Consider the following 27,691-nt stretch of genomic DNA (forward strand, 5'->3'; position numbering starts at 1 on the left):
ACGGTATTCATAATACCCATGAGTAGCCTCGTTTCCTATTGGTAGCCTCATTAATCTGATCTGGTCTGCCGAATATTGACCTCAAACAAGTATTTTTTGCAATGACTGAATACAGCTGTTGCATATTTAATTAGCATGTAAATACCACTACAAAGCCATGTGATTCTTTTAATAACGGAAGTGGCAACAAAAACTAGAAAAAAACTGCCTACCTAGTGGTATTAATTGTTAATGGAATTTGGTACTGTACTTGTACACAAGTAAGATCAGTCATCAGGTAAGTGAACAATGCAGATTTGCAATCATGAAGACATCTCTGTGTCTGTCTGTCTGTATGTCTCTCTCAATGGGGCATACATTTTATCTGATCATTAGATGCAAGAATAAACTTGTGATGGAATATGTCTTTGTCATGGTTATTCATCTTCTAACATGTAAATTCTAATGCAAATATATTTAATCAAATTTAAACAAAATACATTACAGGTGCATGCTGCTTTAGTGCAATTACAACTTAACTATGTCAATATTTAATACAGACGATCATGTAATTGTTTAAAATACTCAGTTCTGGATCCTATATATTTTCATACATGATCTCTTCCCCAAAATGAAATATTTTTTACATATTATTTTTCATACTCTTGGAGAATTATTCTCATACAAAAAATATGATAAAGCGATTTGAAGGACATAATCCATATATATATGTCAATTCGGAGTATAAGACGAAGTTAAGATTTTCTGGTAAAAAAATATCATTTTATAGGTCGGCAAATACGGTAACCCTGATTTGGGAAGGTCAGGACATAGGGACATTGATGTGACTTCTCACTGGGAGTGACTGAACTGTCCTTAATTAGTGCCTTTTCTGAAGGATGAGAACTTTACTTGTCCCTCCTGGACCTCGTCAGGGAAGGGAGACTAACCCTCTCCTTCTGTGATGATCCCCTCCAATAAATATGTGGTTTGAGTGTTCCATGTGGTTTCATCTTATGCTGATACTTATGCACACGTTGTGACATCAAAAAAGAACGTTTCCGGAAAAAAACAATTGATGATATATTGTATCAATAAGGGTTGTATTAGCCTCATTGTTATCCTTACTACCTGTTTATAAATGAAAACCTAAGAGTTGGTTTGTTACTAAAGTTTTCAACAGAGGAATATCTATGAATTATTTTAATGCTACATGCATTAAATAATGGAGGAATGTGTAATCTCTACTAAGGAATGTTTAGGAAACACATTTTGAAAGTTATTTCTGAATAAATCCTAATAAATCAACTTCCAGGTGATTTTCCAATAACTTAATGCCTAGTTGTGTTAGAAACATCATTTTTCATTGGCTATTTGGCTTGCGCATGAGCATAAGGGTAAAAGCTGGATTTTTATAAAAAAAACTTTGCTTAACGGACCCATTATTTTCGTATCGAGACCACTCTTTATTCCAAATGCCCATCTTATCCTACTTTTGGCAAAGTTTCATCTGTCTGTCTGCAGTTCATACCAGTCTGCCTTAGATCTGAGACCAAAAAGTCTAAAATCCAGACACAAAATCGGATTCCGACCACGGGAGAATTTTGGGTGGAAAAAAATGGGTCCAAAAAATGAGGTTTTTACCTCTGTATTTTGTAGTGCAACTAGAACTTCCAGATTATTTGGTATCATTGTAGAGCTACATCTGTCTACCTTTCTATAATACCACCCACTTTAGTGTATCATACATGACCTTGAAGCTACAGAGTTCGGCAGTAGGCTATAACCTCCTGCCATGTAAACTTGTCACCAGGAGTTAATGTGTTAATGGTAGCATACATACCTGGCTTGTAGGTAAATGGCTGTGGGTCACTGACCTTACCCCCACTGTTAACCACTACCTGAACTACCACTGGGCCAGTCAAGACTGGTTCACTGTATGGTGGGACTTTACAGATAATGTGTGTCTGGAAAGGAAAAAGTATGGCAAATTATATTGTGTATTTATTTCAAGCATGTTATTGATTACCGTGTTTACTCACTTATAAGTCAAATCAAATTGCAAACAACAAAGATCCTGATCTGCCATAGCATAATGTACCTGAAGATCTGGGACTATGTTGTTTGTACTAATGATTACTCCTAATAAACTGCACACAGTGCAGTCAGCAGTTGAACTCATAAGTATAGATGGTACAGTTTCTTGAAACGTCAAATTTTTGTAAGACAGGGTGTCAAGTTATAAGCCTGACATACTCAAATCTAACCACAATCAGCAATTCTGTACATCAGAAAAACTTTTTGTTGACTTATTACCTAAAATATGCAGTAAAATCACACAAAAATGTATCTGTAAATATAACAGAAGTATAGTTACCCATTTTCCAGTCTGATTACATGACAAAATATACAGTGACTTATGCAAGAATGGCTGAGACACTACAATTCATGCAGATTGGAAAAATGGTTAGACTTTAAAAGTGGACAGATTTGATTTTGGACACCAAATTCATTTTGTCAAAATGCATTTTGTGTGCCTCGAAATCTTCTGAATGCAAATTAAAAAGAAGTAATTTATGCACTTATATTTTCAAAAATAAGTATCGTTCTTCAATGATAGACCCCCTCCCCCCAAAAAAAGAGACAAAAACCATTTTCAGGAAATGTCAGAAACTCCTGCTTATCAAAAAAAAGCCTAATAGTCAGATTTTTTAAAACTGAGAACCACAACTCACTAATCATTTGCAGTGAACGATATAATGCAAAGCATCTGTTTAAACAACATTACTTACCTATAGAGAAAAATCTCAGCTATAGAAATATCAAAGGATGTGCCACCCTTTATTTAAATGAAACAAAAAACAGTCAAGTTGAAGCTTTCATCTCCAAAATGTCTCAACACATGTATTGTGGACAATATTAAAAGCCTGCACCCAATCAGCCATCTAGGAATTCATTTTAGTGGATATGAATTTGTTTAAACAAATTACCTAGAACAAAATATGTTTATTTTATGTGTCTTACATATTCAAAAAAATTTGTAGCTACTGAAATGTAATTATGTGATTAGTCCTGTACAAGTTTCAGTACTTGATCACACAGATTAGGATCAATTTAATGTCAGTAATGTTAAAAAGGTATAGCATTGCTTTTGCTAACTGGAAACTTACAAACAAGATTCATCATATTATATCTCTTTTCAATTTGCTTTTATTCAATGACAAACTCAAAAAACCAATCCAAGTTACATTTATGAAAATCTTATGGACAATAGATGATGGCAAGAGTAAAACATGACAGATGATTTGCTTCATGTGTTAAGTTCGTGTTTCCAATATGCTTGTACATTCTTGTCAACTGAAATGAATTAAATGAGATTATATAAATAATGTCAGTTTTCACTTATTAATGTTCATGTAAAGTGTAATTACTCTGCCATGACTTAGGGGATAACATGATATCACATGGACTTGATTTATTGACTTTATATTCACTTGTTTTGGGACACAAAGATTTTTCTGGGGTTTTTCAAAAACAAACAGAAATAAAGTACACTAGTATTAACTGTACTACATATCATCAACAAAGAATAACAATATCCACCTTTTTTCCAGTCACTTCCTATTTTCTTTCTACCAATCCTTCTCCAAAGCCATCATCAAAGATGGATTAAAATTCTATGACCATCGAACAGGAATAGTCAATAACCCTTCAGATAGCATGCATCGACCATTATTTTCAATTTTAAAAAAGCATTCAGTATATGATGCGAACACCTCGCAGTACCCTTCATCTGAAAAAACCTCCAATGTACATCAAAAGAAATCATGTATAAGTCACTATCTTTAATATGAAGCTCTTTGAGAAATCAAATTTTTATATATTTCAGCAGTGGCAGCTATGTTAGGAGTGTGTGTGTGATTTGGATTTTTAATGTAGCTTGAACAATTTTTCAGTCATATCGCTACGATGTCTGCAGTGTGGCAGTTTATAGTTATGTCTAGCATTGGGGCATCATGTCCCACCCAGTCACATTATCCTTGCTCAGAGTTTGAACCCGCAACCTCCCGCATCTGAGGCAGACGATTGAACCACTAGGCAACCAGAGTGGTCCAATATTGAAGGCAGATCGAAATCGTTTGTGCAAACTGCAAAGGTTTCATGCCAGGATACTGCAAAATATGGCCAAATACTTTTGACTAGTTTCTAGGAGAATCATTTTAAAGGTTTTTCTGTTTTTAGCAACAATGGACATATTGAATAGTGGATCCATATCATCATTTGTACAAAACTGAAAGGTCTTCAGACCATGATGCTTTATATCAAAAAAAAAATCTGTTAGTTTTGAGTAGAATAAGTTATTTTAAGTTTTGTTTTTAGTAATGCTTTTAAGTTTTGTTTTTAGTAACGCTGACAAAATTAAGCTAGAATGCTTAATCAAATTTGGTCAAATTCTGTTCAGCAGCTTTTGGCCAAGAAGTCATTTCATTTTTTTCTTTAATTTTTAATAAATGTGGCAAATAAGCATCATTTGTGCAAATTTAGAAAGTCTTCATGCTATAATACTTTGTGGAATTTGGTCAAGGTCTATGAAGCAATTTTGGAGAAAGCAAATTCTTTTGGTAAATTGTTTCTCTGACATTATTTAACTGATCTGAATCCAGCCATCCCAAAAAGATGGAAAAACATCTTTCTCTCTATATATATTGCCATAGACAAAGAAAAGCAACTCTTAAAGGTTAACTGCCCTTTCTACTCACTATGTGGCTATTGTTATACCCTGTTTTTTTTTACTAAAGTTAAACCTCACATTGTGGTGTGGGAGGGATTATTTCTAATGTGATTACTATTGGAGAATCATAATTTACAACAAGAAAATTGCCTTTTCTCTCAATTACTTAATCACATTAAATTGGCAAGAGGATCAAATATTGAGCATCCTACTTCTACTTGTGTCACCCACTCCTCTAATAAATCGATAAGTTCTCCTAAAGTTACTTTAACACAGTGAGAGACAATTTGTTCATGCATGTGCATGAAAGATCCCTGCTGATTCTACACTTGATTATTGTCTCACCATCAAAAGTTTTCCAGGTGAATCCTGCTAAAGTGGAAAATTCATGTCTAGGTCTAAAATTGTGCTTTCATGAATTGGGTGTGGCTGCTGTCTATGCAGATACCATTAACAAGAGTCAGTTCTCTCCTTTGTGAGACCATGTCACAAAAATAGTAGCTCAAGAAGACAGACTGGGCATACCAGTCAGCTGACCCTGCTATGTCCTTAATTGAGACATTACATTACATTCAATGCCAGGCTCATTTAAGTCACATGTATTTCATGATCTGAAATTTTCATTCGAGTACCTGATCCTGTGAGTTTACACTAATTTAATAACTCCCTTTGAGTGTGTGGCCTGTGTATATAGGGTCATGTCTTACATTCCTGCCTTCAGCAGTAGGAATAGTCTTTTACCATTGATGTGGAAGTTGTCTATGAAACTGATGTAAAATCTGAGGGCATGTACTGGTCTTGCAGCTTTGTTTCTCTCAACAGCTCAGTCGTGGAGAGGGAATGAATAGTTACTGCTGGTTGACTTGTGATGACAATCTATTCTTAGGAAGGGACCAGGTTATGTTATTAGAACAAATGAACCAGAACAGAACTGCATGTAGCATGGATCACAGTTATCACATGTAACTCACTCACTCTGCATGCTGAAGTTATTATTATCATAAACTGCAAGTCGTATATGATGGGGGTTGTTGTTGTTCTAGGGCTTAACGCCATTCTTCAGCACAATATAGGCTATACATGGCGGCCAGTATAACTGGTGGAGGAAGAACCCTGGAAAACCCAGGGAAGAACCACCGACCCACAAGAAGCTACTGGCAGACTTTCCCACATACCCACGCAAGCTGAGCCTTGGACTCGAACCCACGCAGACAGAGGTGAGATGGCAGTGATCTGTAATGGCCCCCGTGTGTCAAGTAGGAATATTGCTGTCTCTAGAGCACATGTCCTAAACTGTTAGTGAAGGTCAAAGTGCTTAGATTGGGGCCATATGAATTTGTACATGGAAGTATGCATTGGAAATGTCAAGACTGGTCAGGTCTCTATTGCAGGTCTCAAATGCTGTTGGACCAAATATGTTCTGGAATAAAAGCATTGTATGTACAATTTCAAAATATCTACAGTACTGTTTACAAGTAGGAAAGCTAGATTTTCTTGTGTAAACACATACACACACCATTCATGGGACTGCTTGGGAGTGCTTTCATATAAGTAGGATGCAAGTGGAGGGGTTTGGATAATGAAGTCAGGAGACCCTCTGACACCATTTGGATCACCCATCATTGTCCAATAATGACTGGTCAATATCTGATGAAAAACGAGTATATCTGGTGTCTCGGGTGGGTTCACCTGAGGGAACAGGTGTAAGTATATCACTGGTGACTGACAGAAGGTCTTGAGAAGGTGAAATTGTGTTCCACTCTCTCCTTTCCCTGCATGCTAAACTAGGGGCACGTGACCACCTATAATTTGCTTGGCCAGGAAAAAATAAGGAAAAACCTGTTACTGTTCAGTGCTGTGACAATCATCTCTTCTTGTGAACCTCCCCAAACATATCTTCCCATGAACTTCCCTTAATATGGGCATATTCAGACAGACTACACTGAAAGTTAAAGGGCAACTAATGTGTGTCTCTTTCTTTCTCAGTTTTATGTCCTAACAGACGTGGAGAACCAAAAGGAAGGAAGCACACAGAAAAATAACTATCATCATTTGGAAACCTTTCCGATTCGAAGAAAAAATTGATCAGACTTGCAAAGTCAAAGTAGGGAGGAAGTCAACATAATGCTCCTAACTTTAACATTAAAGATTTGTCTCTGCACTTTATCAACATCTAGACAAGGTATGTGTGGAGAAAATATCTCTGTACATGACATTTTACCAGTACTTTTTGCAAGCTTCAACAACCATGGCATATTTTCTTTATATGGCTGGACTGGTTAGTCAGCAGTTAGAATGGCATACCAAAGATGATTTATGCTGATGCAGCTGGTTTCTTGACAGTCTCTTGAGTTATTTTCTTCCATGGAAAATGACATCACTGGATGACTTTGTGAGCAAGCTAGGCACTGTACCAATAAATTACTACAAAATCTAATATACAGGAAAAATATATTGACAGCCTAAGTAAAATATTTCTTTGTGATTGAATTTGAATTGAAATTCATGTTTATAGCTGACCATAAGTAAAATATTTCTTTGTGATTGAATTTGAATTGAAATTCATGTTTATAGCTGACCATAAAAAAAAATGCAAAACATCCGTATTTTGTGTTTTCAGCCCATAATTACAATAAACAAGATCAAAAAAACAAGCATAACAGACTGAATCATAACATTTTTCCCAGTAATTTCTCAGACTCACCCCGACCCCCCACCCTGACTTATTTTTAAATGCCAAAGAAATTTTAAAAAATGATTAACCCTTTACCTCATGCAAGCGTCTTTGGGCGCCTCTACACCATTCGCATGGAAGCGCCTTTTGACACCTCAAAACCAGTCGCATGGAAGCACCTTTTGACGTCTACTGTAAACATCAGCCATTTTAAGCCAGTTTTCGTAGTGCCACCTTTGGGGAAAAACCCCTATTAGATACTACATTCATTTTTGCGAATGACAATTACATCAGATCAAGTGGTAACTGTTTATGCACTGGTCGATATCTACTATTTAAAGTAACTGGGTTGTAATCTCCACTCTCCAAAACTGCGGTCGTGGATTTCATTAAGTACTTACAAAGTTTTCACAATTAGAATCACAACTATGAAAGATTCAATAATTTAGGTAAAGGTTCTGATATTGATGTAGGCAGCAATTAGATTTTATAAATTATCAAATTCAGATGACTTAGTGATGTATATGGAGATGAAAAACTTGTAAATTTTGAGTATGAGAAATGGCAGCTACGGTCGGTCACACGGCCTCATTGACATAACGGTGAACGAGTTCTCTCAAGATTTTAAAGCACATAAAAATTCGTCCGTGAAAAATAATTACACAGCTATAACAATCGAACTTTACTCTTAAATTTTTCCACATATAATAGATGTGTACCAAAAATGTGAAATGGATAAAATTGCTGTTAAACGTAACATATACTACATTGCTTAACAGTTCACAGGCAGGCCTATGTGTATGGAGTTTAATAGGTAACAGGTGTTCTATTTATAGCATGCTGCACTTTGTAACTATGCTCTGTGAGGTAAAGTGTTAAGCAGCATATACAGAAAATGAAGAGAAGAAAAAAAGAACAAGCTGAATAATGTACTTTTGTTTTGTTAAAAAAAATAATAAAAGAATTTGTAATTTTGGATCATCCATCCACATATCCAGAGCTATCACACAAAATCCATATGCTGTGATCAATCTATATATCTGGTAGGTCTTGACTGACATGTACAGGGTTGCTTCTAGGATTCAATAAATTTGAGTAATGTCACCCCTAAATAATGAAAAAGAAAAGCAAACCTGATCACAGTTGGGGCCTCTCAATTGGGCATGAAAATGTAACTAAAATGAAAGAACATGGGCAAGTGCTATAATGATTTCTTTTTTCACAACTAAATATGAAAAAGAAAATTAATGTTCTCTTTTGTAAATGTATAAAATTACTTTTATTTACTCCTGCCAGTAAATACCAGGCTGCACTTTCAGTCCATCACTCAACTGTCCAGTTTTGAAACAGCATTGAACATTTTGAATTTGCTGTCAAAAGAAATACAACAGAAATGAAGAATCTCCATAACCATTTCCAGTACTGACCTGTTCTTTCACATTATGACAGGTGTGAGTCAACATACTGCTAAACACCAGGTGTGATGCACTGGCATTACGATTATTAGTGTCTGTTAATCACTTAAATTAATCCACAGAACAAAAAGATCACTGGTGCATTACATGACGTTGGTCCCATGATATAAGACATTGGTCCTGACAAATAAGATGGAGTAGTTGGTCCTGCTGCCATAACAATCAGTGATGTAGTTCTGTTCTGACAGCATCAGCAGAGGCCAAAACATCTCACATAGTTGGCAACAAATGATGACATTGCTACAAAGCTAGGAGTGTAATTATTTTATTCCTACAATATTTACTTTGCTGCCTTTTCCTCATCACAAGAAATCTTGACAAAATCATGAAGTTGTGTTTTACAAACTCTGCAGACCATAATTTAAATTGCCTGATGTGTGATTGTAGCTGAGGAATGCCAAATGGACCAGGGTATTCTCGTTAAGGAAACAAATACGTCTAATTATATTCAGTTAAATGTGATTAAATATATTCATTATGACCTGACATCAACCAAGCATGGGATTCCTACACTATCATAGCTCTTCCACCAACAGAAAAAGTCAGTACACAAACCAACACTAGAAAGAATCAATGTAGGTCATTTCTATGTGCATGAGTAATCAAAATACACACTCCAATCATTTTTTTAAAAATTATGTCTTATGCGTGATATTTTTGATTTGAGTAGGATTTTCACAACTATGCATTCCAGATGCAACCCTGCATGCGTGTGTGTATTTGAGTGTGTGTGAGATGGAGAATGCTAAGTCTTCATAAATTACTCAAGTAAACTGGAAAAATTCTTCTAATTATGGGAAAAAACACAACAGCAATAACTGAATGCAAATTTTGTAAAAATTTGACATGGCTAATGCAAAGGATGGACTAACTATTGAAAATCAGTTAAAATATTTTTTCAATGGTAGAAAAGGAAAGGGAATAGGTATAAAATTGTATTTTTTAAACCCTAAATGTGAAGTTTTGTAACATATTTGTTCTGTAACCTTTTTGCTACTGACACCAAACAGCAAAACAATGTGCTGTACTTATAGATTAGCAAGTCAAGAACTGTACATGTGGCATTTTGTTAAACAGCATAACCAAGCACAGTACTTACAGACTAGCGAGACAAGAACTTTACATGTGGCTTGTTGTTAAAATGTGCGAATGCAGTTTAATTCTTCATATTTGACAATTATACTTGCAATCTGTTTCTAGGTTTTGTCTTCATGGAAATAAATGACCACACTATTAAATACTGCTTATTGATGATACAGTACAAGTGTACACATACACAAAAATTAACCTATTCACATGTAATGTCCAATGGAAATAATGATACACCTATGGCATAATACAACTGCACACCATCAAGAGTTACCATATCCACAGAAAAATGCATGGCTGTAATTACCAATACACTGATGATATAGTAAAAGTCTGCACCCATAATAATTACCATATTTACAGGTAACAGACAATGATATAATGACTTTATTCACAAGTAACATGGATGTAATTGCCATATTTACTGGTAACAGCTGTAATTACTTTATTCACAGATAACATGCATGTAATTATCATATTCACGGATAACATCGACATAATAACTATCTTCATAGGTAACATGGATGTAAATGCTGTATTCACATGTAACATGGACATAATTACTATATTCACAAGTAACATGGATGTACTAATAATTACCATAATCAAAGTAACATTGATGTAATTACCATCTTCACATGGATATAATTATATAACTGACAGGTAACATGCATACTATTCACAAGTAACATGAATATATGACATAATTTGATTACCATATAAATAGGTAACATGTATGGATCACCAATACTCTAATGGCAGTGCTACTCAAACAATTTCACATAAATTTTTTACTATCTGACACAAGTGAGTGCACCAGAGGAAGAGCAAGTGTGTGCAACTACAGAATGACAAACCAATTGAACAAAATTATAAAATAAAACAAGACCAAAGCTTGTGGCCTGAGAATCAGAACTCAAACATTTCCAAACCTATTAAATTTACCTGAACTGTTGATACATAAATTGCCCCAGTGTATGTCAGATTGTGAACTGATTGCATATATTGTTTAGTTCTGAGGTCTTACAGTAATGGCATTTGTTTCTATAAAAAGTAACACAAGAATCTGGCATGACAGTTGCTGTAGCATATCTGTGTATGTACACTGACAGTTTCTAAGTTACATTTCTATTTAAGATTGTGCAAGTTGCTGAAACCAACCACAACCACTCACACTGCAAAGACACAAATTGCAATTCAAAACAATTTATCTGAATCCCACCTGCAAATGTAACCACAAAGCAACAAAATTTTCAAAACCTTCCTTTGTCCTGCTATCTATCAATGCAATTAAAGTGAAAATTTCAATATCAAATTCAATTTTTTCCAAACACTTTGGTGACAATTCAGAGTCAAAATAAAGTAGTAGCCCAGACAAACTTATCAACAATTATATTATCTAGCTATGTTGTATAAAGGAGTAACATATAGACATCTGACAGATTTTTATCAACAATGAACTTGTTAATCTAGCTTTGCTATTTAATGGATTAATGTACAGACATCTAAAAGACTTATCAACAATGAACTTGTTAATCTAGCTTGTTATATAAAGTAGTAGCATATAGACTGCAGACAGAGTTGTCAACAACGAACATGTTGATTTAACTCATTATATCAAGGGTACTATAAATACTTGCTTATAAGTTGATTCTTTTTTAAACTGAAAATTTATTAGGGTAGAATAGAGGTTTTCTTATAATGGTGGACATACAAAAACATTTTTGATAATTCTGGGGGTAATACAGGAAACTGTTGAAGTTTACAGTACATCAAAATACTGTAAATTCAAATATTTTTACATTTTCAGGCCATTATTCCCATTCAGAAATGCATTTATGGTATGCAATGTTTTTTTAATGTTTCATCAGAGTAAACATTATACAATACTTGTCATCAGAGTATTAATTATACAATACTTGTCATCAGAGTATTCATTATACAATACTTGTCATCAGAGTATTCATTATACAATACGTGTCATCAGAGTATTCATTATACAATACTTGTCATCAGAGTATTCATTATACTTGTATCTCCTGTTATTCAGATAATAATAACCTGAAAATATTACCCCCAGTAAATTAAATACTAGCTAACACAAAGTGAAGCATCTATCAATATTGTTTACTGTGGGTGTTTTACTAGCAAGTACATCGCTTCCCATTTTTTGTGCAAGCTTGAACAACCTGCATTTCTATTACAATTTGTGTTTTGTTGTATAAACACTGTGTTTTGATGCAATAAAGGACTTCATTGATATTTACCTTATCTGTGAGTCACATTTTATTCCAAAGTGATATTTCCCAAGTTATATGCCATTACACACGGGCTGACAAGATCTTGGCTTCTAAAGGCAGTATATGGTGAATTGGTTCATTCTTTGCTATTTTTAAACATTGACTGAATTCACAGATTTATCATATAAATGGATTTAAAATGTCAAGCATTATCGATATATGTTGATTTTATTACACAAAGACAGAAACATTATAGTTTGTTGATTTACTTTGTACATATTCCACTCAATAATTTAATTCTATTTTACTAGTATATATCTGTGTGTGTGTATGTATGTATTTATCAATCCATCCATCCAGTTTGACTTCTTGATCTTTCCAAGGTGCAATGATACCTTTCTGATGAGAAGTCAACCTTTCAGACAGACTGGAATTGTAATATACATGCCAACGTATAGGAGGATCAAAGAGGAATTTGTTTTTGCAGACCAAAAAAGGTGTCATCTTATAAATGAGTATATATAGTATTAATGGAAACAAAATATAAATACACATTACGGGCTGAAAATAATCCTTGTCAATTTCTCCTTCTTCCTCCCATTTGAATCCCCCATCTTCTCCATCTCGAGGCTGCTGAAATATAACTTTGGCTCCCTTCAAGAAATTTTTGCCGATAATGAAGAGTTCATCTCCTCCTGACATCAAGGTTTCCCTAATACTCATCTTACAGATCTCAGGCTGGCCTGCTGGCTGGGCTGTGAGCACAAACAAAATTTTCTTTCCATTATATCAATTACTCAGAGAATTCATTATAAAACAATTCTTACATAATATGAAAAATAATAATAATATGTGGTACAATGCTAAGTACTGAGAAGGGTTTCATATGACACAATGTCTTTCATTTCAAACATACTCTATGATGTACACCCACACAATACTCCAAGACATACTCTATGATGTACATCCACACAATACTCCAAGACATATTCTATGATGTACTCCCACACAATGCTCCAAGACATATTCTATGATGTACACCCATACAATACTCCAAGACATTTTCTATGATGTACACCCACACAATGCTCCAAGACATATTCTATGATGTACACCCACACAATGCTCCAAGACATATTCTATGATATACACCCACACAATGCTCCAAGACATATTCTATGATGTACACCCACACAATGCTCCAAGACATATTCTATGATGTACACCCACACAATACTCCAAGACATATTCTATGATGTACACCCACACAATGCTCCAAGACATATTCTATGATGTACACCCACACAATGCTCCAAGACATATTCTGTGATGTACACCCACATAATGCTCCAAGACATATTCTATGATGTACACCCACACAATGCTCCAAGACATATTCTGTGATGTACACCCACACAATCCTCCAAGACATATTCTGTGATGTACATCCACACAATACTCCAAGACAAACATATTCTGTGATGTACACCCACACTAAGAGTCCCCACAATGTCACTGTCAACCAAAAGGTTACATAGTACCTCTTGCCATTTGCTAATGCTGGGAGACAAAAGGTAGATTATAGCTAATATTACTACTTTTTCTGCTTATTGACATAAGTCCACTTACCTTTTAGCTTTAACTTGCTTTAAAAAATTGATAAGACTGATGCTTTACTGGCCAAAATGAATATTGTAATCCACAATAAGTGTTTCTTCTGTTCTTTTATATTTTTTTAATTGCTGAGTATATAAACCATTTCTGATATTCTTGAGAAACTCCATTATACCAAATTTGGAAACCAAACTATTTTCTAACACGCCTGGGCTAAATGTTCATTAGATACCTGTAAATATCAGACACCTGTAAATATCAGACACCTGTAAATATCACACAAAATTCCTGGTCACTTCATACCTAGTATCATGGACAGAAGAACAATAAACATAAATATCTCAAAAACATGACAAAATATATCATCATCCCAAGTTTGGTTAAATTTATTAGTTATATTTTAAAGAAGAAAAAAAAGAATAAGTCATTACAATTAAATTATTCAAAGCTTTATTCAAGGTTTGATAACATTCATTTGTACTTTTCTGTTTTATTATTATTTTAAGTTAGTACATCTACACAATAGGCCCAAGTGGGTTAACATAACTAAACAGTTGACCATTTCACTAAACAGGTTTAAGTATTACTGTAGACACACAACATAATTAAACTATTCCCCAAACTATGCTGACTTTACCTATGTTACAATATCCTGATAAAAACTGGTTCTCAAAACTTGCCATAAACAATATGCACACTAAAACGCTCATAATCAATGTCATCTAAGATCTTGATGATACAAATTGATTAAACCAAGCTTCAGAGAAATTGGATGAGAAATAAAGCCTCCAGATTTAGACAGGCAACAAGTAACCAGGCTCATTGGCTGGGTTTGTTAACTGTCTAGATAGGGCAAATATATCATATCAATATATCCTATATTCGAAGTTTGATAAAAATCAGATCAAAAATATGAATTCAGCAGTAGCAACAGGCTTGGTCAATCAGATGCAAAATCAACTCAATAACCTGTATTGGAGCCTATTCACTTCAAAAAAGGTCAGAGACAAGTAGTAAGTTTAGCCTGTTAGATGCAAGATCACTCAATTAATATGCCTTGATCTTGCTGATTGTTAATCTCATCTGAAGTCTTAAAGACATAAACATATATTTCAAGTCAGATCAAAATATTCAATCTGAAATATGTCACCCAGAAAGACTGCAAGCTCGGTCAATCAGATTCCTGGATCTCACTATCACCTTGTTTAGTGGGATGCAATTAAATATAAAATCAGGTCAAAATTTATCTGTATTTGTACCAGACACTGTCACCATCAATTATCTCAGTGAGCTTGCAAGCAATCACATTAACTTATTCCCAAGAGTGAATTAGATCAGATTTTCAAACTTCTATACAAGTGTGCATGTTATGGTCAAATCTGCACAAGTTTCCTTCATAATCAGTAACACATTACTAATAGTGTTCAGTGAAGACCCCATAACAATGCCATCATTTGTGTAGAAGTCGCTATAGGAAGACTTTTTTGAGCCAGCAACTACGGTTTCATGCTGAAGGACAGACGAACACAACTCTGTAACCAGATACATATAGCTATAGCATTTTTGCAAAAATCACATAATAATATGACCATCCATTCTGGAGATGTTGCCAGATAAAGAACTTCACGATGGCAATCAAAGCAGCCATTTTAAAGATTAGATCAGCATCTTTTTAACACAGATATCAACTACGTACTGCAATAAAGAAAACATTTGAAAAAAAAAGAAAATAAGAAAGCAAAGCATAGGCATCTATTCTAAAGAGGTAGCTATAAAAAGATATTGAACATCATGAGAGTTCATCATGGCATAATTTTGTTTCAAGACCAAGTACATACAGTGAGGTGTTTTAGTGAATACCCAACATGACTATAACCATCCATTCAGGAGGATGAGCACTATAAAGAATTGGATGTTTGAGCATCACCATTTTAATTTACAACCAATTAATCCTTAGGATGATTGTTGTTGTTGTTGTGGGGTTTAATGCCATTTTTTAGTACATGATAGGCTATGCATGGCAGCCAGTATTAACGGTGGAGGAAGAACCCGGGAAAACCCTGGGAAGAACCACCGACCCACGAGAAGCTACTGGCAAGCTTTTTCACATACCCACACTGGCCGAATCCTAGACTTGAACCCATGCAGACAGAGGTGAGATGGCATTGATCCGTAACGGAGAGCACTTTAGACCACTCAGCCACTCGGGGCCCCCCCTTAGGATGAAACTGTATACCAAGTTTCATAACTTTCCTCCAAGTTGTTTGACAATAAACAGACAATATATGCCAGATAAGTCATTTTAGTCTTTGATTAGCAGAGCTAAACAAATTAGAAGAATAGTCAGCAATTTACTCAGATATACACACTTTATCTCTCCTGCATACAACCCCCAACCACAAGCTCTGGACAAGAATTCAACAAATTGGGTATTTTATTCTCAGTCTGGAATAAACTGTGTATTTTTAAAAAATCTGGTCAGATATTCTGTAAAAACAGCAAAATACAAACTTATGACTGGGTCCTATCATCAAGATGTTAACCATGTCAAGCGATAAACAAGATTTTCAAGAAGGCTGCCATGGAGGTCAAAATGAATATTTGGTTGGATTCGTTTTTATTCAGGACTAACCAGTCACTAAGTCCTCTAGTGAAAATTCCATATCAAAGTCAAAGTGACTGTCCAGTAAGGAGGAGCAGTGACAAGAATATTTTCAAGAACCTGAGGCTGGATTGGCATAATTTTCATTAAGGACCAATTAGATATCACAATTTAGTCTCTGGGCACAACCAGATGTCAATATGACCTTACATTTAGGCAAGCAACACCAGCATAATTTTCATGAAGGACCAATTAGATATCACAATTTAGTCTCTGGGAACAACCAGATGTCAATATGACCTTACATTTAGGCAAGCAACACCAGCATAGCTTTCATTCACGACCTAAATAGTGTAATTGTGCAAACCCCATGTCCATGTTGCTTTAACCTAGTAGCAGTATCATTAACAAAATTTTCAGGATGGATGCCATGGTGGCCATATTATATATCAGATTGCCACAATTTTTATTAACAACCAACTAGACACCATCAGAAGTCTTATGGTAAAAACCAATGCTAATATGACTTAAAGTTCAGGAGGAGTAGCAATAACAAGATCTGCAAGATGGTTTCAGTGATGCACATATTGGATATCAGGTCAGCAACAATTTCATTCAAGAGCATCCTCTGTGGATGAAAAGCCTATGCTGATGGGACTTTTCATTAAGGAGGAGCAGCAATAAAATGATTTTCAAGATGGTGAACCTTGTGGATGTCAGATTGGCATCATGTTTGTTTAGGATGTTTTACAGCGAAAATCCCATCTTAAAATGAACTTTAATTCATGTCTACTCTGGTGGCAATATTGGATGTCCATGTGGCAGAATTTGCATTTGGGACTAAAGAGATGTCATAAGAAGTCTTCTGGTGAAAATATGACTTTCCCTCCAGGAGTGGTAGTGACAAGACTTTCATAAAGACTGCACAAGGGTGGCAATGTTGGACATCAAATTGGCATAATTTTCGATATGGACCAACTAGACATCAAAGTCTTTTAGTGAAATCTCCTTGTTGATATATCCATCTGGAAGCAATAACAAGATTTTAATGCTGACCACTCAAGATATGACTTTCCTTTCAGAAGCTGCAATATGATTTTTTTCATTTAGGACTGACAAGAAATAAGAAGTCTTTCATTAAAACCCTATGTAGGTAAGACTATACATTCAGAAGATGTATCCAAAACAAGATTTTCTAGATGGCACATGTGGCAGCCATATGATACATCTGACACAGTAACATTTTAATTTAAAGCCAACTAAATTAAGGATGAATGTGTGTGTAAACTTTCATGGCAATGCTCCAAGTAGTTTCTGAGTGGTGATAATCTTGTATTAATGGAAGGATGGGTGTAAAACAAGGGGCAACCACCCATGCCCAAAACTATTTGATCTGTGAACAGTAGTCAAAACATGCCACGTTTAATGGATGGACGCATGATGCATGACGGACATATGGTCATACCATAAGACCACTTAACCGTATGGTCAAGTAGGGTAAAAACTGAGTGACTAGTTGCACTAAGAGATTGTGGCATATTACGATGCTAGACAAAAAGTGCCATTACCCTACGAAAAAATTGCTGGTATAAAGTGCTTCATCAAGATGCACATCTTCTGATTATGATCATGACACTGACCATTCAAAAATGTAAGACCATCTGAATTCACACGATTTTGTAATACAGTGCATTGTGCTTGGACTCCAGGGGGCAATAACAAAAATTATGGGAACAATGTGATTTGTTCACATATGCATCTTCAAGAGCTGACCATAGTTTCATGGCAATCAATCAAAACTGATAGAATTACCTGCCTTAATGAGATCGTGTGCCAATCGACCAACAGGCTGATTTCTATGTACCCCAAAGGCAGAAGTATAAAAATTATCTTTAAGCACTGAAGCAAAATGTTTATGATATACATAAAATACTGATGTATGTAGCAAAACAAAAATGATGTTTCTAAAAACTGAATGGCTCGTAAATATTCAACTCTTTTAATCATCAACTGTTAACAAACTGTTGATCAATTCCCAAAATTGTATGCATTTCAATTTAAAGAAAATATTTAACACATGTACCAGTCTAAATCACTGTCCTTAATTTTTAATTCAGAAACTGTTGCCACTTACCACCCCTAGAAGCCTCAATTAACTGGGTGAAAGTGACTGGCTTGGAGTAACCTTGGAATGGCAACCTGTAAGACCACTAAGATATCAATCAGTATTTAGCTTTATTAGCCAGTATAGATGAGGCCTCACATGAAATTACATGCAGTCTTCTCTCACCTAATTTCTAAATAATACATAATCAACCTGTTTTCTTTTTGTACAACTAAACAATGAAAACAAGCTTATAAACTTACTACAAAGAATAGTGCTGGATGCCACCTGAAGTGTGATACTGGAACCATCTGGTTTCTGAAAAGTAGTACGAAAAATCAATCTGGCCTTTGTACTTTTCTTTTTTGCTTTGGCAATTCCAATCCGCTGCTCCACATCTGCATTTCTCAACTTCAGTATGCCAACACAATCAATTCTGAAAAAAGATTTCTAAGTATAATACATGCTGACTGGTAATATTTAAGTCTTGGTAGCTGAATGATAAAAATTAGTGTGGACTTGGTAGTACCAGGAAAATGGCATCAATGTTCACCATGCAGAACATTACAATGCCTGTATGAAATATTTTTCTACATGAAAAGTCCAAGGTTTTTGCGGTGAAATAATCACTTTCTTTGTGACGCACAGATTTCTTCTTGAAGAATAAGTAAATGTATAGCTTTGAATTCTCATAGCCAATCATATATGTATGCATGCACAATCCTGGTTATGTAGGACCCAACAAAAATAAAGAAGTTAGCAAACAATGACAGTCACAAACCTTACCATAATCCACAGTAAGGCAAACCCCCCTCTAACCGAACATAAACATCCACCAGGATACATGAGATAAAAGGAAAAGAAAAAGACATACAAAGCAAAGATTAAAGAAGTGTAAAATCCATAAAACACTATAGAAGGTCAAAAGTTTTATATATAAACCTCTATCTTGTAACAAGAGGCCCAAGCAAGCCTCATACTTCTCACCTGCCTTACCATAATAGTCACCACTGTACTACACAGGCTTACATAGTAGTTGACGAGCACTAAAAATAATCTCCAAGGCTTTATGTCATATTAATTTTATTTATTTTACCTGATAAAAAGTCTATAAAAAGAGGAAGACATAATTAATATGCATTCCTTTGCTCAGACCACTCAATAAATGCAAGATCACCTCATTAATATGCACCATTCTTGCTCATTACTGAAACAGTCCAAGATCTTGATGATAGAAACAAATGTTCAAAGTCTGATCAAAATCAGATCACAGATAAGTCTTCCAGAGTGGTAACCAAGTAAGTCAGTCAGATGTAAGATTACTCCACTGTTATACACAGGTCTCACTCATCAAACCCATCCAAGATCTTGACTATACAAGCCATTATTTCAAGTTTTCTCAAAATAAGAAATATAGCTCTAAGAGTGGTAACAACCTCAGCCAGATGAGATGTAACATCAGCACATTATTATGTGTGGAACTTGCTCATTATCACATGCACTGGATATCTGGTATGATCAGAATCAATAGTATCCAGGCTGATGTTAAGTTGATAACAGTACCTAGACTGAGATAAGCTGATAACAGTACCCAGACTGATAACTGTATCTAGACTAAGATAAGCTGATAACAGCACCTGGACTGAGATAAGCTGATAACAGTAACTAAACTGAGATAAGATGATAACAGTACTCCGACTGACGTTAAGTTGATAACAGTACCTAGACTGAGATAAGCTGATAACAGTACCTGACTCAGATAAGCTGATAACAGTACTCAGACTGACCTAAGTTGATAACAGTACCTAGACTGAGATAAGCTGATAACAGTACCTAGACTGAGATAAGCCGATAACAGTACCTAGACTGAGATAAGCTGATAACAGTACCCAGACAAAAGTTGATAACAGTATCTAGACTAAGATAAGCTGATAACAGTACCTAGACTGAGATAAGCTGATAACAGTACTCAGACTGACAAAAGTTTATAATAGTACCCAGACTGACATAAGTTGATAACTGTGTCTAGATTAAGATAAGGTGATAACATTACCTAGACTGAGATAAGCTAATAACATTAACAAAACTGAGATAAGATAACAGTACCCAGACTGACGTAAGTTGATAACAGTACCTAGACTAAGATAAGTTGATAACAGTACCCAGACTGATGTAAGTTGATAACAGTACCTAGACTAAGATAAGCCAATAACAGTACCTAGACTAAGATAAGCTGATAACAGTACCTAGACTGAGATAAACTGATAACAGTATCTAGACTTAGATAAGTTGATAACAGTACCTAGACTGAGATAACAGTTCCAAGACTGACATAAGTTGATAACAGTACCTAGACTGAGATAAGCTGATAACAGTACCTAGACTAAGATAAGCTGATAACAGTACCTATACCGAGATAAGATAACAGTTCCCAGACAGACATAAGTTGATAACAGTACTTAGACTGAGATAAGCTGATAACAGTACCTAGACTAAGATAAACCGATAACAGTACCTAGACTGAGATGAGCTGATAACAGTACCTAGACTGAAATAAGCTGATAACAGTACCTAGACTAAGATAAGCTGATAACAGTACCGAGACCGAGATAACAGTTCCTAGACTGACATAAGTTGATAACAGTACCTAGACTGAGATAAGCTGATAACAGTACCTAGACTAAGACAACTTGAAAACAGTACCTAGACTGACAGATCAGCCAGTTGGGAATAAATAATATATAACATATAACATTTAATGATTGACAAAAAGATGGTTAACTTTCAAATAACCAAAATGATAGATTTCAGCTTTTACAAGTATGCAGCAATTTGAAAGCAAATGCCCATAATGCAGTTGTATGTATACACCATGTTACTAGATGGTTAACTTTCAAATAACCAAAATGATAGATTTCAGCTTTTACAAGTATGCAGCAATTTGAAAGCGAATGCCGATAATGGAGTTGTATGTATACACCATGTTACTTCCATTCCTACCTGTAAAACTTACTACATGTACAAATAATTCAGCTATAATTTAGTTTCAAGATACACAATGAAATTAATGGACCAATTTAAAGGTATTTAAGTCACAGTTCATAATTTTGAATAATTTAAATTGTTCACTCACATGAGCTCTCAAATGACAAAAAACGACTTGTTGCATGAGTGTAATAAGGTTACAACAAGAGCTAGTTCTATGCCTCACTAGAGCCATTCCTTATGTAATAAGGTTACAACAAGAGCAAGTTCTATGCCTCACTAGAGCCATTCCTTATGTAATAAGGTTACAACAAGAGCTAGTTCTATGCCTCACTAGAGCCATTCCTTATGTAATAAGGTTACAACAAGAGCTAGTTCTATGCCTCACTAGAGCCATTCCTTATACTAATATTAGTGCATTTCCCCCTCTTTCCAAAATTGTGACTAGCGGATAGTAATACAAGCCTCATTAAATATAATGTATTTTCCTGCTATGTCTGACTGAACCAATTTTTTTTGTTGCTATAACATGTTTCATTAAAACAAAAAAAAATCACAGATACAACATAGTTGTGGCATAGCTGATGAATTTTTATCTCTTTGCCAGCATCTCCTGACTTTCTAAATTACAAGAAAGTTTTACTGCACATAACCGATGTCTCAAATGACCACTGCTAATAAACCACCTGTCTTGAGAGATCAAATTCTCAATGCAAAGATTTATTGATTATGTAGTGTTATGACCTGTCATGAAAGCCTTCCTATTTTGAGAGACCATTATTTCTGGAAGAAGAGGTGTCTTTCAAGACTGGTTCAACTGTACTTACATCGCTGTCATATCATTGCTGGGTTTAAGTTCCACTTCAATTACTGTTGTTCCATCAATATCTTTGTCAGTACATGGGGTAGAGTTTTTGCCACACACTTTGCATGCCTGGTAAAAACCATGGGGTCTTGTTTTTCCAGTATCATTTCCAACGAAAATCTGTACTACTGCTGGTTCATTATGTCCAAACAACTGAAAAGAAAGTCAAAAATGACACTTGAAGTGAAACATAATGCAACTAACGAAGTTGCATTATAATAACAGCTGAAGAAACTCCAATTCTATAAAGAAAATGGTTGTGCACATTTGACATATCTGGCATTATTACACCAGTCCAGGCATGTACAACTTTCTCCAGCATGCAGGCCTGATGAGCAATTTGTACTAAATCAGGTCATAAGCTGGATCCAGCTCATGGGTCATAGATTGCTCATGCTAGCACTAGACCAAACCAGCATCCTGGAAGATTCACTCATGTGTTAATGGTGGAAAAAAATTATTAAATTTATCATTATTGTAATTAATAAATAAGTTATATTTTTTCTGTTGGAGTTACCATCATCATCATCAGAGTTATCATCATCATCATCATCATCAGTTACCATCATCATCATCATCATCATCAGTTACCATCATTATCATCATCATCAGAGTTACCACCATCATCATCATTACAGTTACCATTATTATCATCATCATCACAGTTACCATCATTATCATCATCATCACAGTTACCACCATCATCATCGGCAGTTACCATCATCATCAGCAGCAGTTACCATCATCATCAGCAGCAGTTACCATCATCATCATCATCAGAGTTACCATCATTATCATCATCATCAGAGTTACCACCATCATCCTCAGCAGTTACCATCATCAAAATCAGAGTTACCACTATCATCATATAAACTGAAAGACTTACTGTGTGCAACTCATTTCTATCAACATTTGGTTAATAAAGATCATAAAACATGGTTCATGCATGCCTCAGAGAACCAGATAGTAAGGAGAAACATTCTGTTCAAATATCACACAGATAAAAAAATCTTTGTACTATTAATTGTTAATTACTTTAAAAGTTTTAAGTGCTGTTATAATTGTATAAAAACATCATATTTTATGAATTACTGTTTTCAAATGCATGTAATCATTGCTTATACATGAACCTGCGATGCCAAACCATCAGCATGCATATCAGGAATCCAAGCACGAATTGTTTCTAATTCACAGACAACCCATCCAGAATGGATGTTATTTTCAGTTAATATGTTATACAAATGTTCTACTCATTGTAAAAAAATTTCATTAGAAGGAAACTCAGTAAGCCTCATTTCCTTTAAATGAAAAATTTATACATCTCGTGGCATAGAGTACAAACTTAATTATATATATATATATATATATATATATATATATATATATATATATATATATATGTTGTTAGGTTTAACACCATTTTTCAGCACATGATAGGTTATGGCGGCCAGTATTAATGGTGAAGGAAGAACCTGGGAAATCCCCAGAAAGAACCACCAACCCTCGAGAAGCTAATGGCAAGCCTTCTCGCATACCCACATTGGCCGAATCCGAGACTCGAACCTATGCAGACCGAGGTGAGATGGCAGTGATCCGTAATAGAGAGTGCTTTAGACCACTTGGTGCCCATATATATATATATATATATATATATATATATATATATATATATATATATATATATATATATAATCCTTAATGCAAGATGATATGAGGAACAATACAAATTTATTGATGATTCAATTCACATCCAAAATTCCATGAAACTGAAAGCTCTGCACTAATTTAGTAACTCAATCTGATGCAATAAAAATAAAATTTAATGTAAAAGTTACAAAACTTACTCATGGTTTGTGTCCTTTACCTCACAAAGTATATACTGCATGCATTTATAACAATGAATGATCATTCACACTATGTGGTCAAATGAAATTTTATAATTTAAATTAATGTTTAAAACATCTAATTAATGTGAAAGAACTATTATTCAAGAAAATGAAATGTCAGTTAGTCTGAGATTTATTAAACATGCATATCCTTCTGAATAATTTTAGTGACTGTTTATTCAGAAAAATATCCAGCATATGGTTCATGAAGGCAATGTATTATCTACAGTTAATGAAAGTAATTTAGAGTATCTACGTTACAGTTAATGAAAGTAATTTAGGGTATCTACATTACAGTTAATGAAAGTAATTTAGGGTATCTACGTTACAGTTAATGAAAGTAATTTAGGGTATCTACGTTACAGTTAATGAAAGTACTTTAGGGTATCTACATTACAGTTAATGAAAGTAATTTAGGGTATCTACGTTACAGTTAATGGAAGTAATTTAGGGTATCTACGTTACAGTTAATGAAAGTAATTTAGGGTATCTACGTTACAGTTAATGAATGTAATTTAGGGTATCTACGTTACAGTTAATGAAAGTAATTTAGGGTATCTACGTTATCTTTAATAGTAAATCACCAAACTTTGGCTGGAAACTGCAGGTGAATGAAGTTGCTGTTTATTATACATGTTTTTGTTTTTCAGGAGCAGAAAGCAAAATGGTTTCTTACATCATCAGTCATTTGACTGTCATGAAGATAAGTGGGTACAAAATTGCACATAATCAATGCATCTAAAATGAGTGAAACTGATCAGAATAATAATATATAATTTCAAAATACTTACTCAAAACAAATGATAGAACGAAAGCAGGTCTAATTCTCATTCTCATTTGGAACATAGCAGTCATAAACATTTACAGTATATTGTAGTGTGCTTAAGTCTTTTTTTCTAGCTAAAAGAAGCAAGACAAAGAAAAGACTTATTCCTGATTAATTTTACTTACAATGCAAACATGCTGTATTGCAACTAATCTTTACTGCATCACAGTGTCAGTCTGTAAGCACATCGCATAAGCTAAGCAACTTGTACTCCCCAGGCTTTGTCTGTTTCCCTGAATTTCTATTTCTTGACCAAATCTGTGTGTGCGTCTGTAGGTTTTATATGTATAACTGGCCAACAAAATGAACACAGCCATCAAATTTATCCTCATTCTAAAACATTACTACAAATCTAAGCTTAATATTTACTGACACTGTACTGGTCCATCATATTGGTACTGATTCATTACTTTTCTTCCTTCCTGTGTCCATATAGATACTGCCTGTTAAAAATTTTGAAGTTCCAGAATTTCAAACCAGAATAAAGAACTTCAAAAAAGCTATATATAAAAATTTGGAATGGATGGAATCTCTGCGTGAATGTATCTGTATGACATAATAATTAGCAAAAACAAGAAACTTGAACACAAAATACCAGGAAAGAGCGAAAAGCTTAAGTTGTACCTTGACAATAGGATTTCCTTGTTGAGATCGATTCTTCACTGCTCCACGACTTCCTTCAGTTAAATACCGTGCCCGGTGTTGTTCCTCTGGCTGATCCAGCATCCTCAACTCATAACTGCATACCTTCGATGGAAACTGCTGATTAAGTATGGGTTCTTTGGTAGCTCTTCTTTGGCTAGATGCTCGACTAGACATCCCATTGTGAGTAGCTCGTGAACGTGACTGCGGTGGTTCTACAGGCTGCTCATTCACAAAATCTGATAGGGGCAAGCCAACTCTGAAGGGAAATACAAAAACAATTCTAAGCCAACAATACATTGCAAAAGAAAATGAATTAAGTAAAGAAGTCGTTAGGTGTAAATCAAGTAATGATACACGAGTCTGACAGTATATTTCCAATCTATCAAATAATTAGGAAATAGGTTTTTGGGATGAATAGGTTTAATAAATCATAACTTTAAGCAGCATGCAGTATGTCTTAAATGTTTTAATGGTAAAGATTTTATTGGTGTATATGTTGTGCCTGTCTGTAACTCAAGTTGCCAACAAGTCAAATCTTTTAATGACCAAAGTATTATTAACAAAGCTTCAGCTGGATTAGATGATGTACTGTAGAACCTGTCTTGAAAGACCACCTCTTTTGCCAAAAAATTATGGTCTCTCATAACAGGTCACAATCCTATATAATCAATAAATTTGTGCACTGAGAATGTGGTCTCACAAGACAGGTGGTCTCACATAGCAATCATCTTTCAAGACAGGTTTTACTGTACTGGCAATTCTGTATGCATGTGAAAGGTTTTCATAGCTAGGACTCAAAATCACATCTTATCCTGACAGGTATGGCAGTTTTAGATAAAGATGTTCCATGACAGCTGTTTATTTCTTAATACAGCCATATCTGATTGGAGACATCATCTGTAGGTTTTCAGCCTAGTTGCTATGGAAGCTACACCATTGATAGTGGAACCAACAAACGCATTTCTGGCAGAGCATATCCTAAGCATCGTTCCTACCAAGCATGATCAAAGGTTTAAAACAGGTTTTCTACTTGTTTGCTATGGAAGCCGTAAGAGGAAGAGTAGCAATAACGTGATTTTCAAGATGGCCACCCACTGTGGTGGCCATAATGGACATCAGATCCGAGCCAGTTTTATTTTGGACCAACTAGACCCTTGGATGAATGTTTGAAGTTTCATGGCAATTCTCCAAGCAGCTGAGGAGGAACAGCAATAAAAACTTGTGCTGATGGACAGACAAACAACAAAAACATAGGACAGGTCATGGACAAAAGACAATCCCATAAGCTCTTCTGGTCTATTACAAGTAGAGCTAAAAATTATTCTTTGGAAATCAAATTTGTTTCAGATTTTCCAGAGAAGAAACAGAAAACAGGTTATCCACCTATTTGCTAAGAAAGCCACACCAAGGCAAAGGAGTTTACTCTATATACAAACTGTTGAACAGATCCTAAGAATTGTTGCTAACAAGTTTAATCAACTGAGGCCCAATCAGGATGCTCACATGGCTGAAATCTGCCTGCCTGCCAGCCACATGTAAGAGCAGTTGGCAAAGAAATCTGGGTCTGAAGAATACACTTGCAATTTCTTGAAACGCTGCTGGCTGCATACTAAAACAGTTGTTCCAGGGTTTCTCTATTTTTAGTATCTTCAGCTATATATGAAAGCACATGAACATCACTTGTCCAATAATGAAAAGTCATTATGACAGACATATATGAAAGCACATAAACATCACTTGTCCAATAATGAATAGTCATTATGACAGACATATATGAAAGCACATAAACATCACTTGTCCAATAATGAAAAGTCATTATGACAGACATATATGAAAGCACATAAACATCACTTGTCCAATAATGAATAGTCATTATGACAGACATATATGAAAGCACATAAACATCACTTGTCCAATAATGAATAGTCATTATGACAGACATATATGAAAGCACATAAACATCACTTGTCCAATA

At 34.9% G+C, this 27,691-nt stretch overlaps 1 protein-coding gene across 5 annotated transcripts in view; it reads right to left on the bottom strand.

Annotated features, from left to right (window-relative positions):
* The window catches only part of LOC149780733 (uncharacterized), a 97,667-nt gene that overhangs the window by 48,037 nt on the left and 21,939 nt on the right, over positions 1–27,691 (bottom strand). For all 5 annotated transcript variants that reach the window (XM_089937786.1, XM_089937785.1, XM_089937783.1 and 2 more), the window contains 5 exons: positions 25,696–25,972; positions 22,322–22,512; positions 18,773–18,945; positions 12,748–12,944; positions 1,823–1,946 (listed from right to left, as the gene is read on the bottom strand). In XM_089937786.1, the coding sequence (XP_089793912.1) occupies positions 1,823–1,946; positions 12,748–12,944; positions 18,773–18,945; positions 22,322–22,512; positions 25,696–25,972 (962 nt within the window). The remainder of the gene's footprint in view (positions 1–1,822; positions 1,947–12,747; positions 12,945–18,772; positions 18,946–22,321; positions 22,513–25,695; positions 25,973–27,691) is intronic.

This window comes from Sinohyriopsis cumingii, chromosome 16, assembly GCF_028554795.1.
Source record: "Sinohyriopsis cumingii isolate HCF-2022 chromosome 16, ASM2855479v2, whole genome shotgun sequence".
In the NCBI taxonomy this organism is placed as follows: domain Eukaryota; kingdom Metazoa; phylum Mollusca; class Bivalvia; order Unionida; family Unionidae; genus Sinohyriopsis; species Sinohyriopsis cumingii.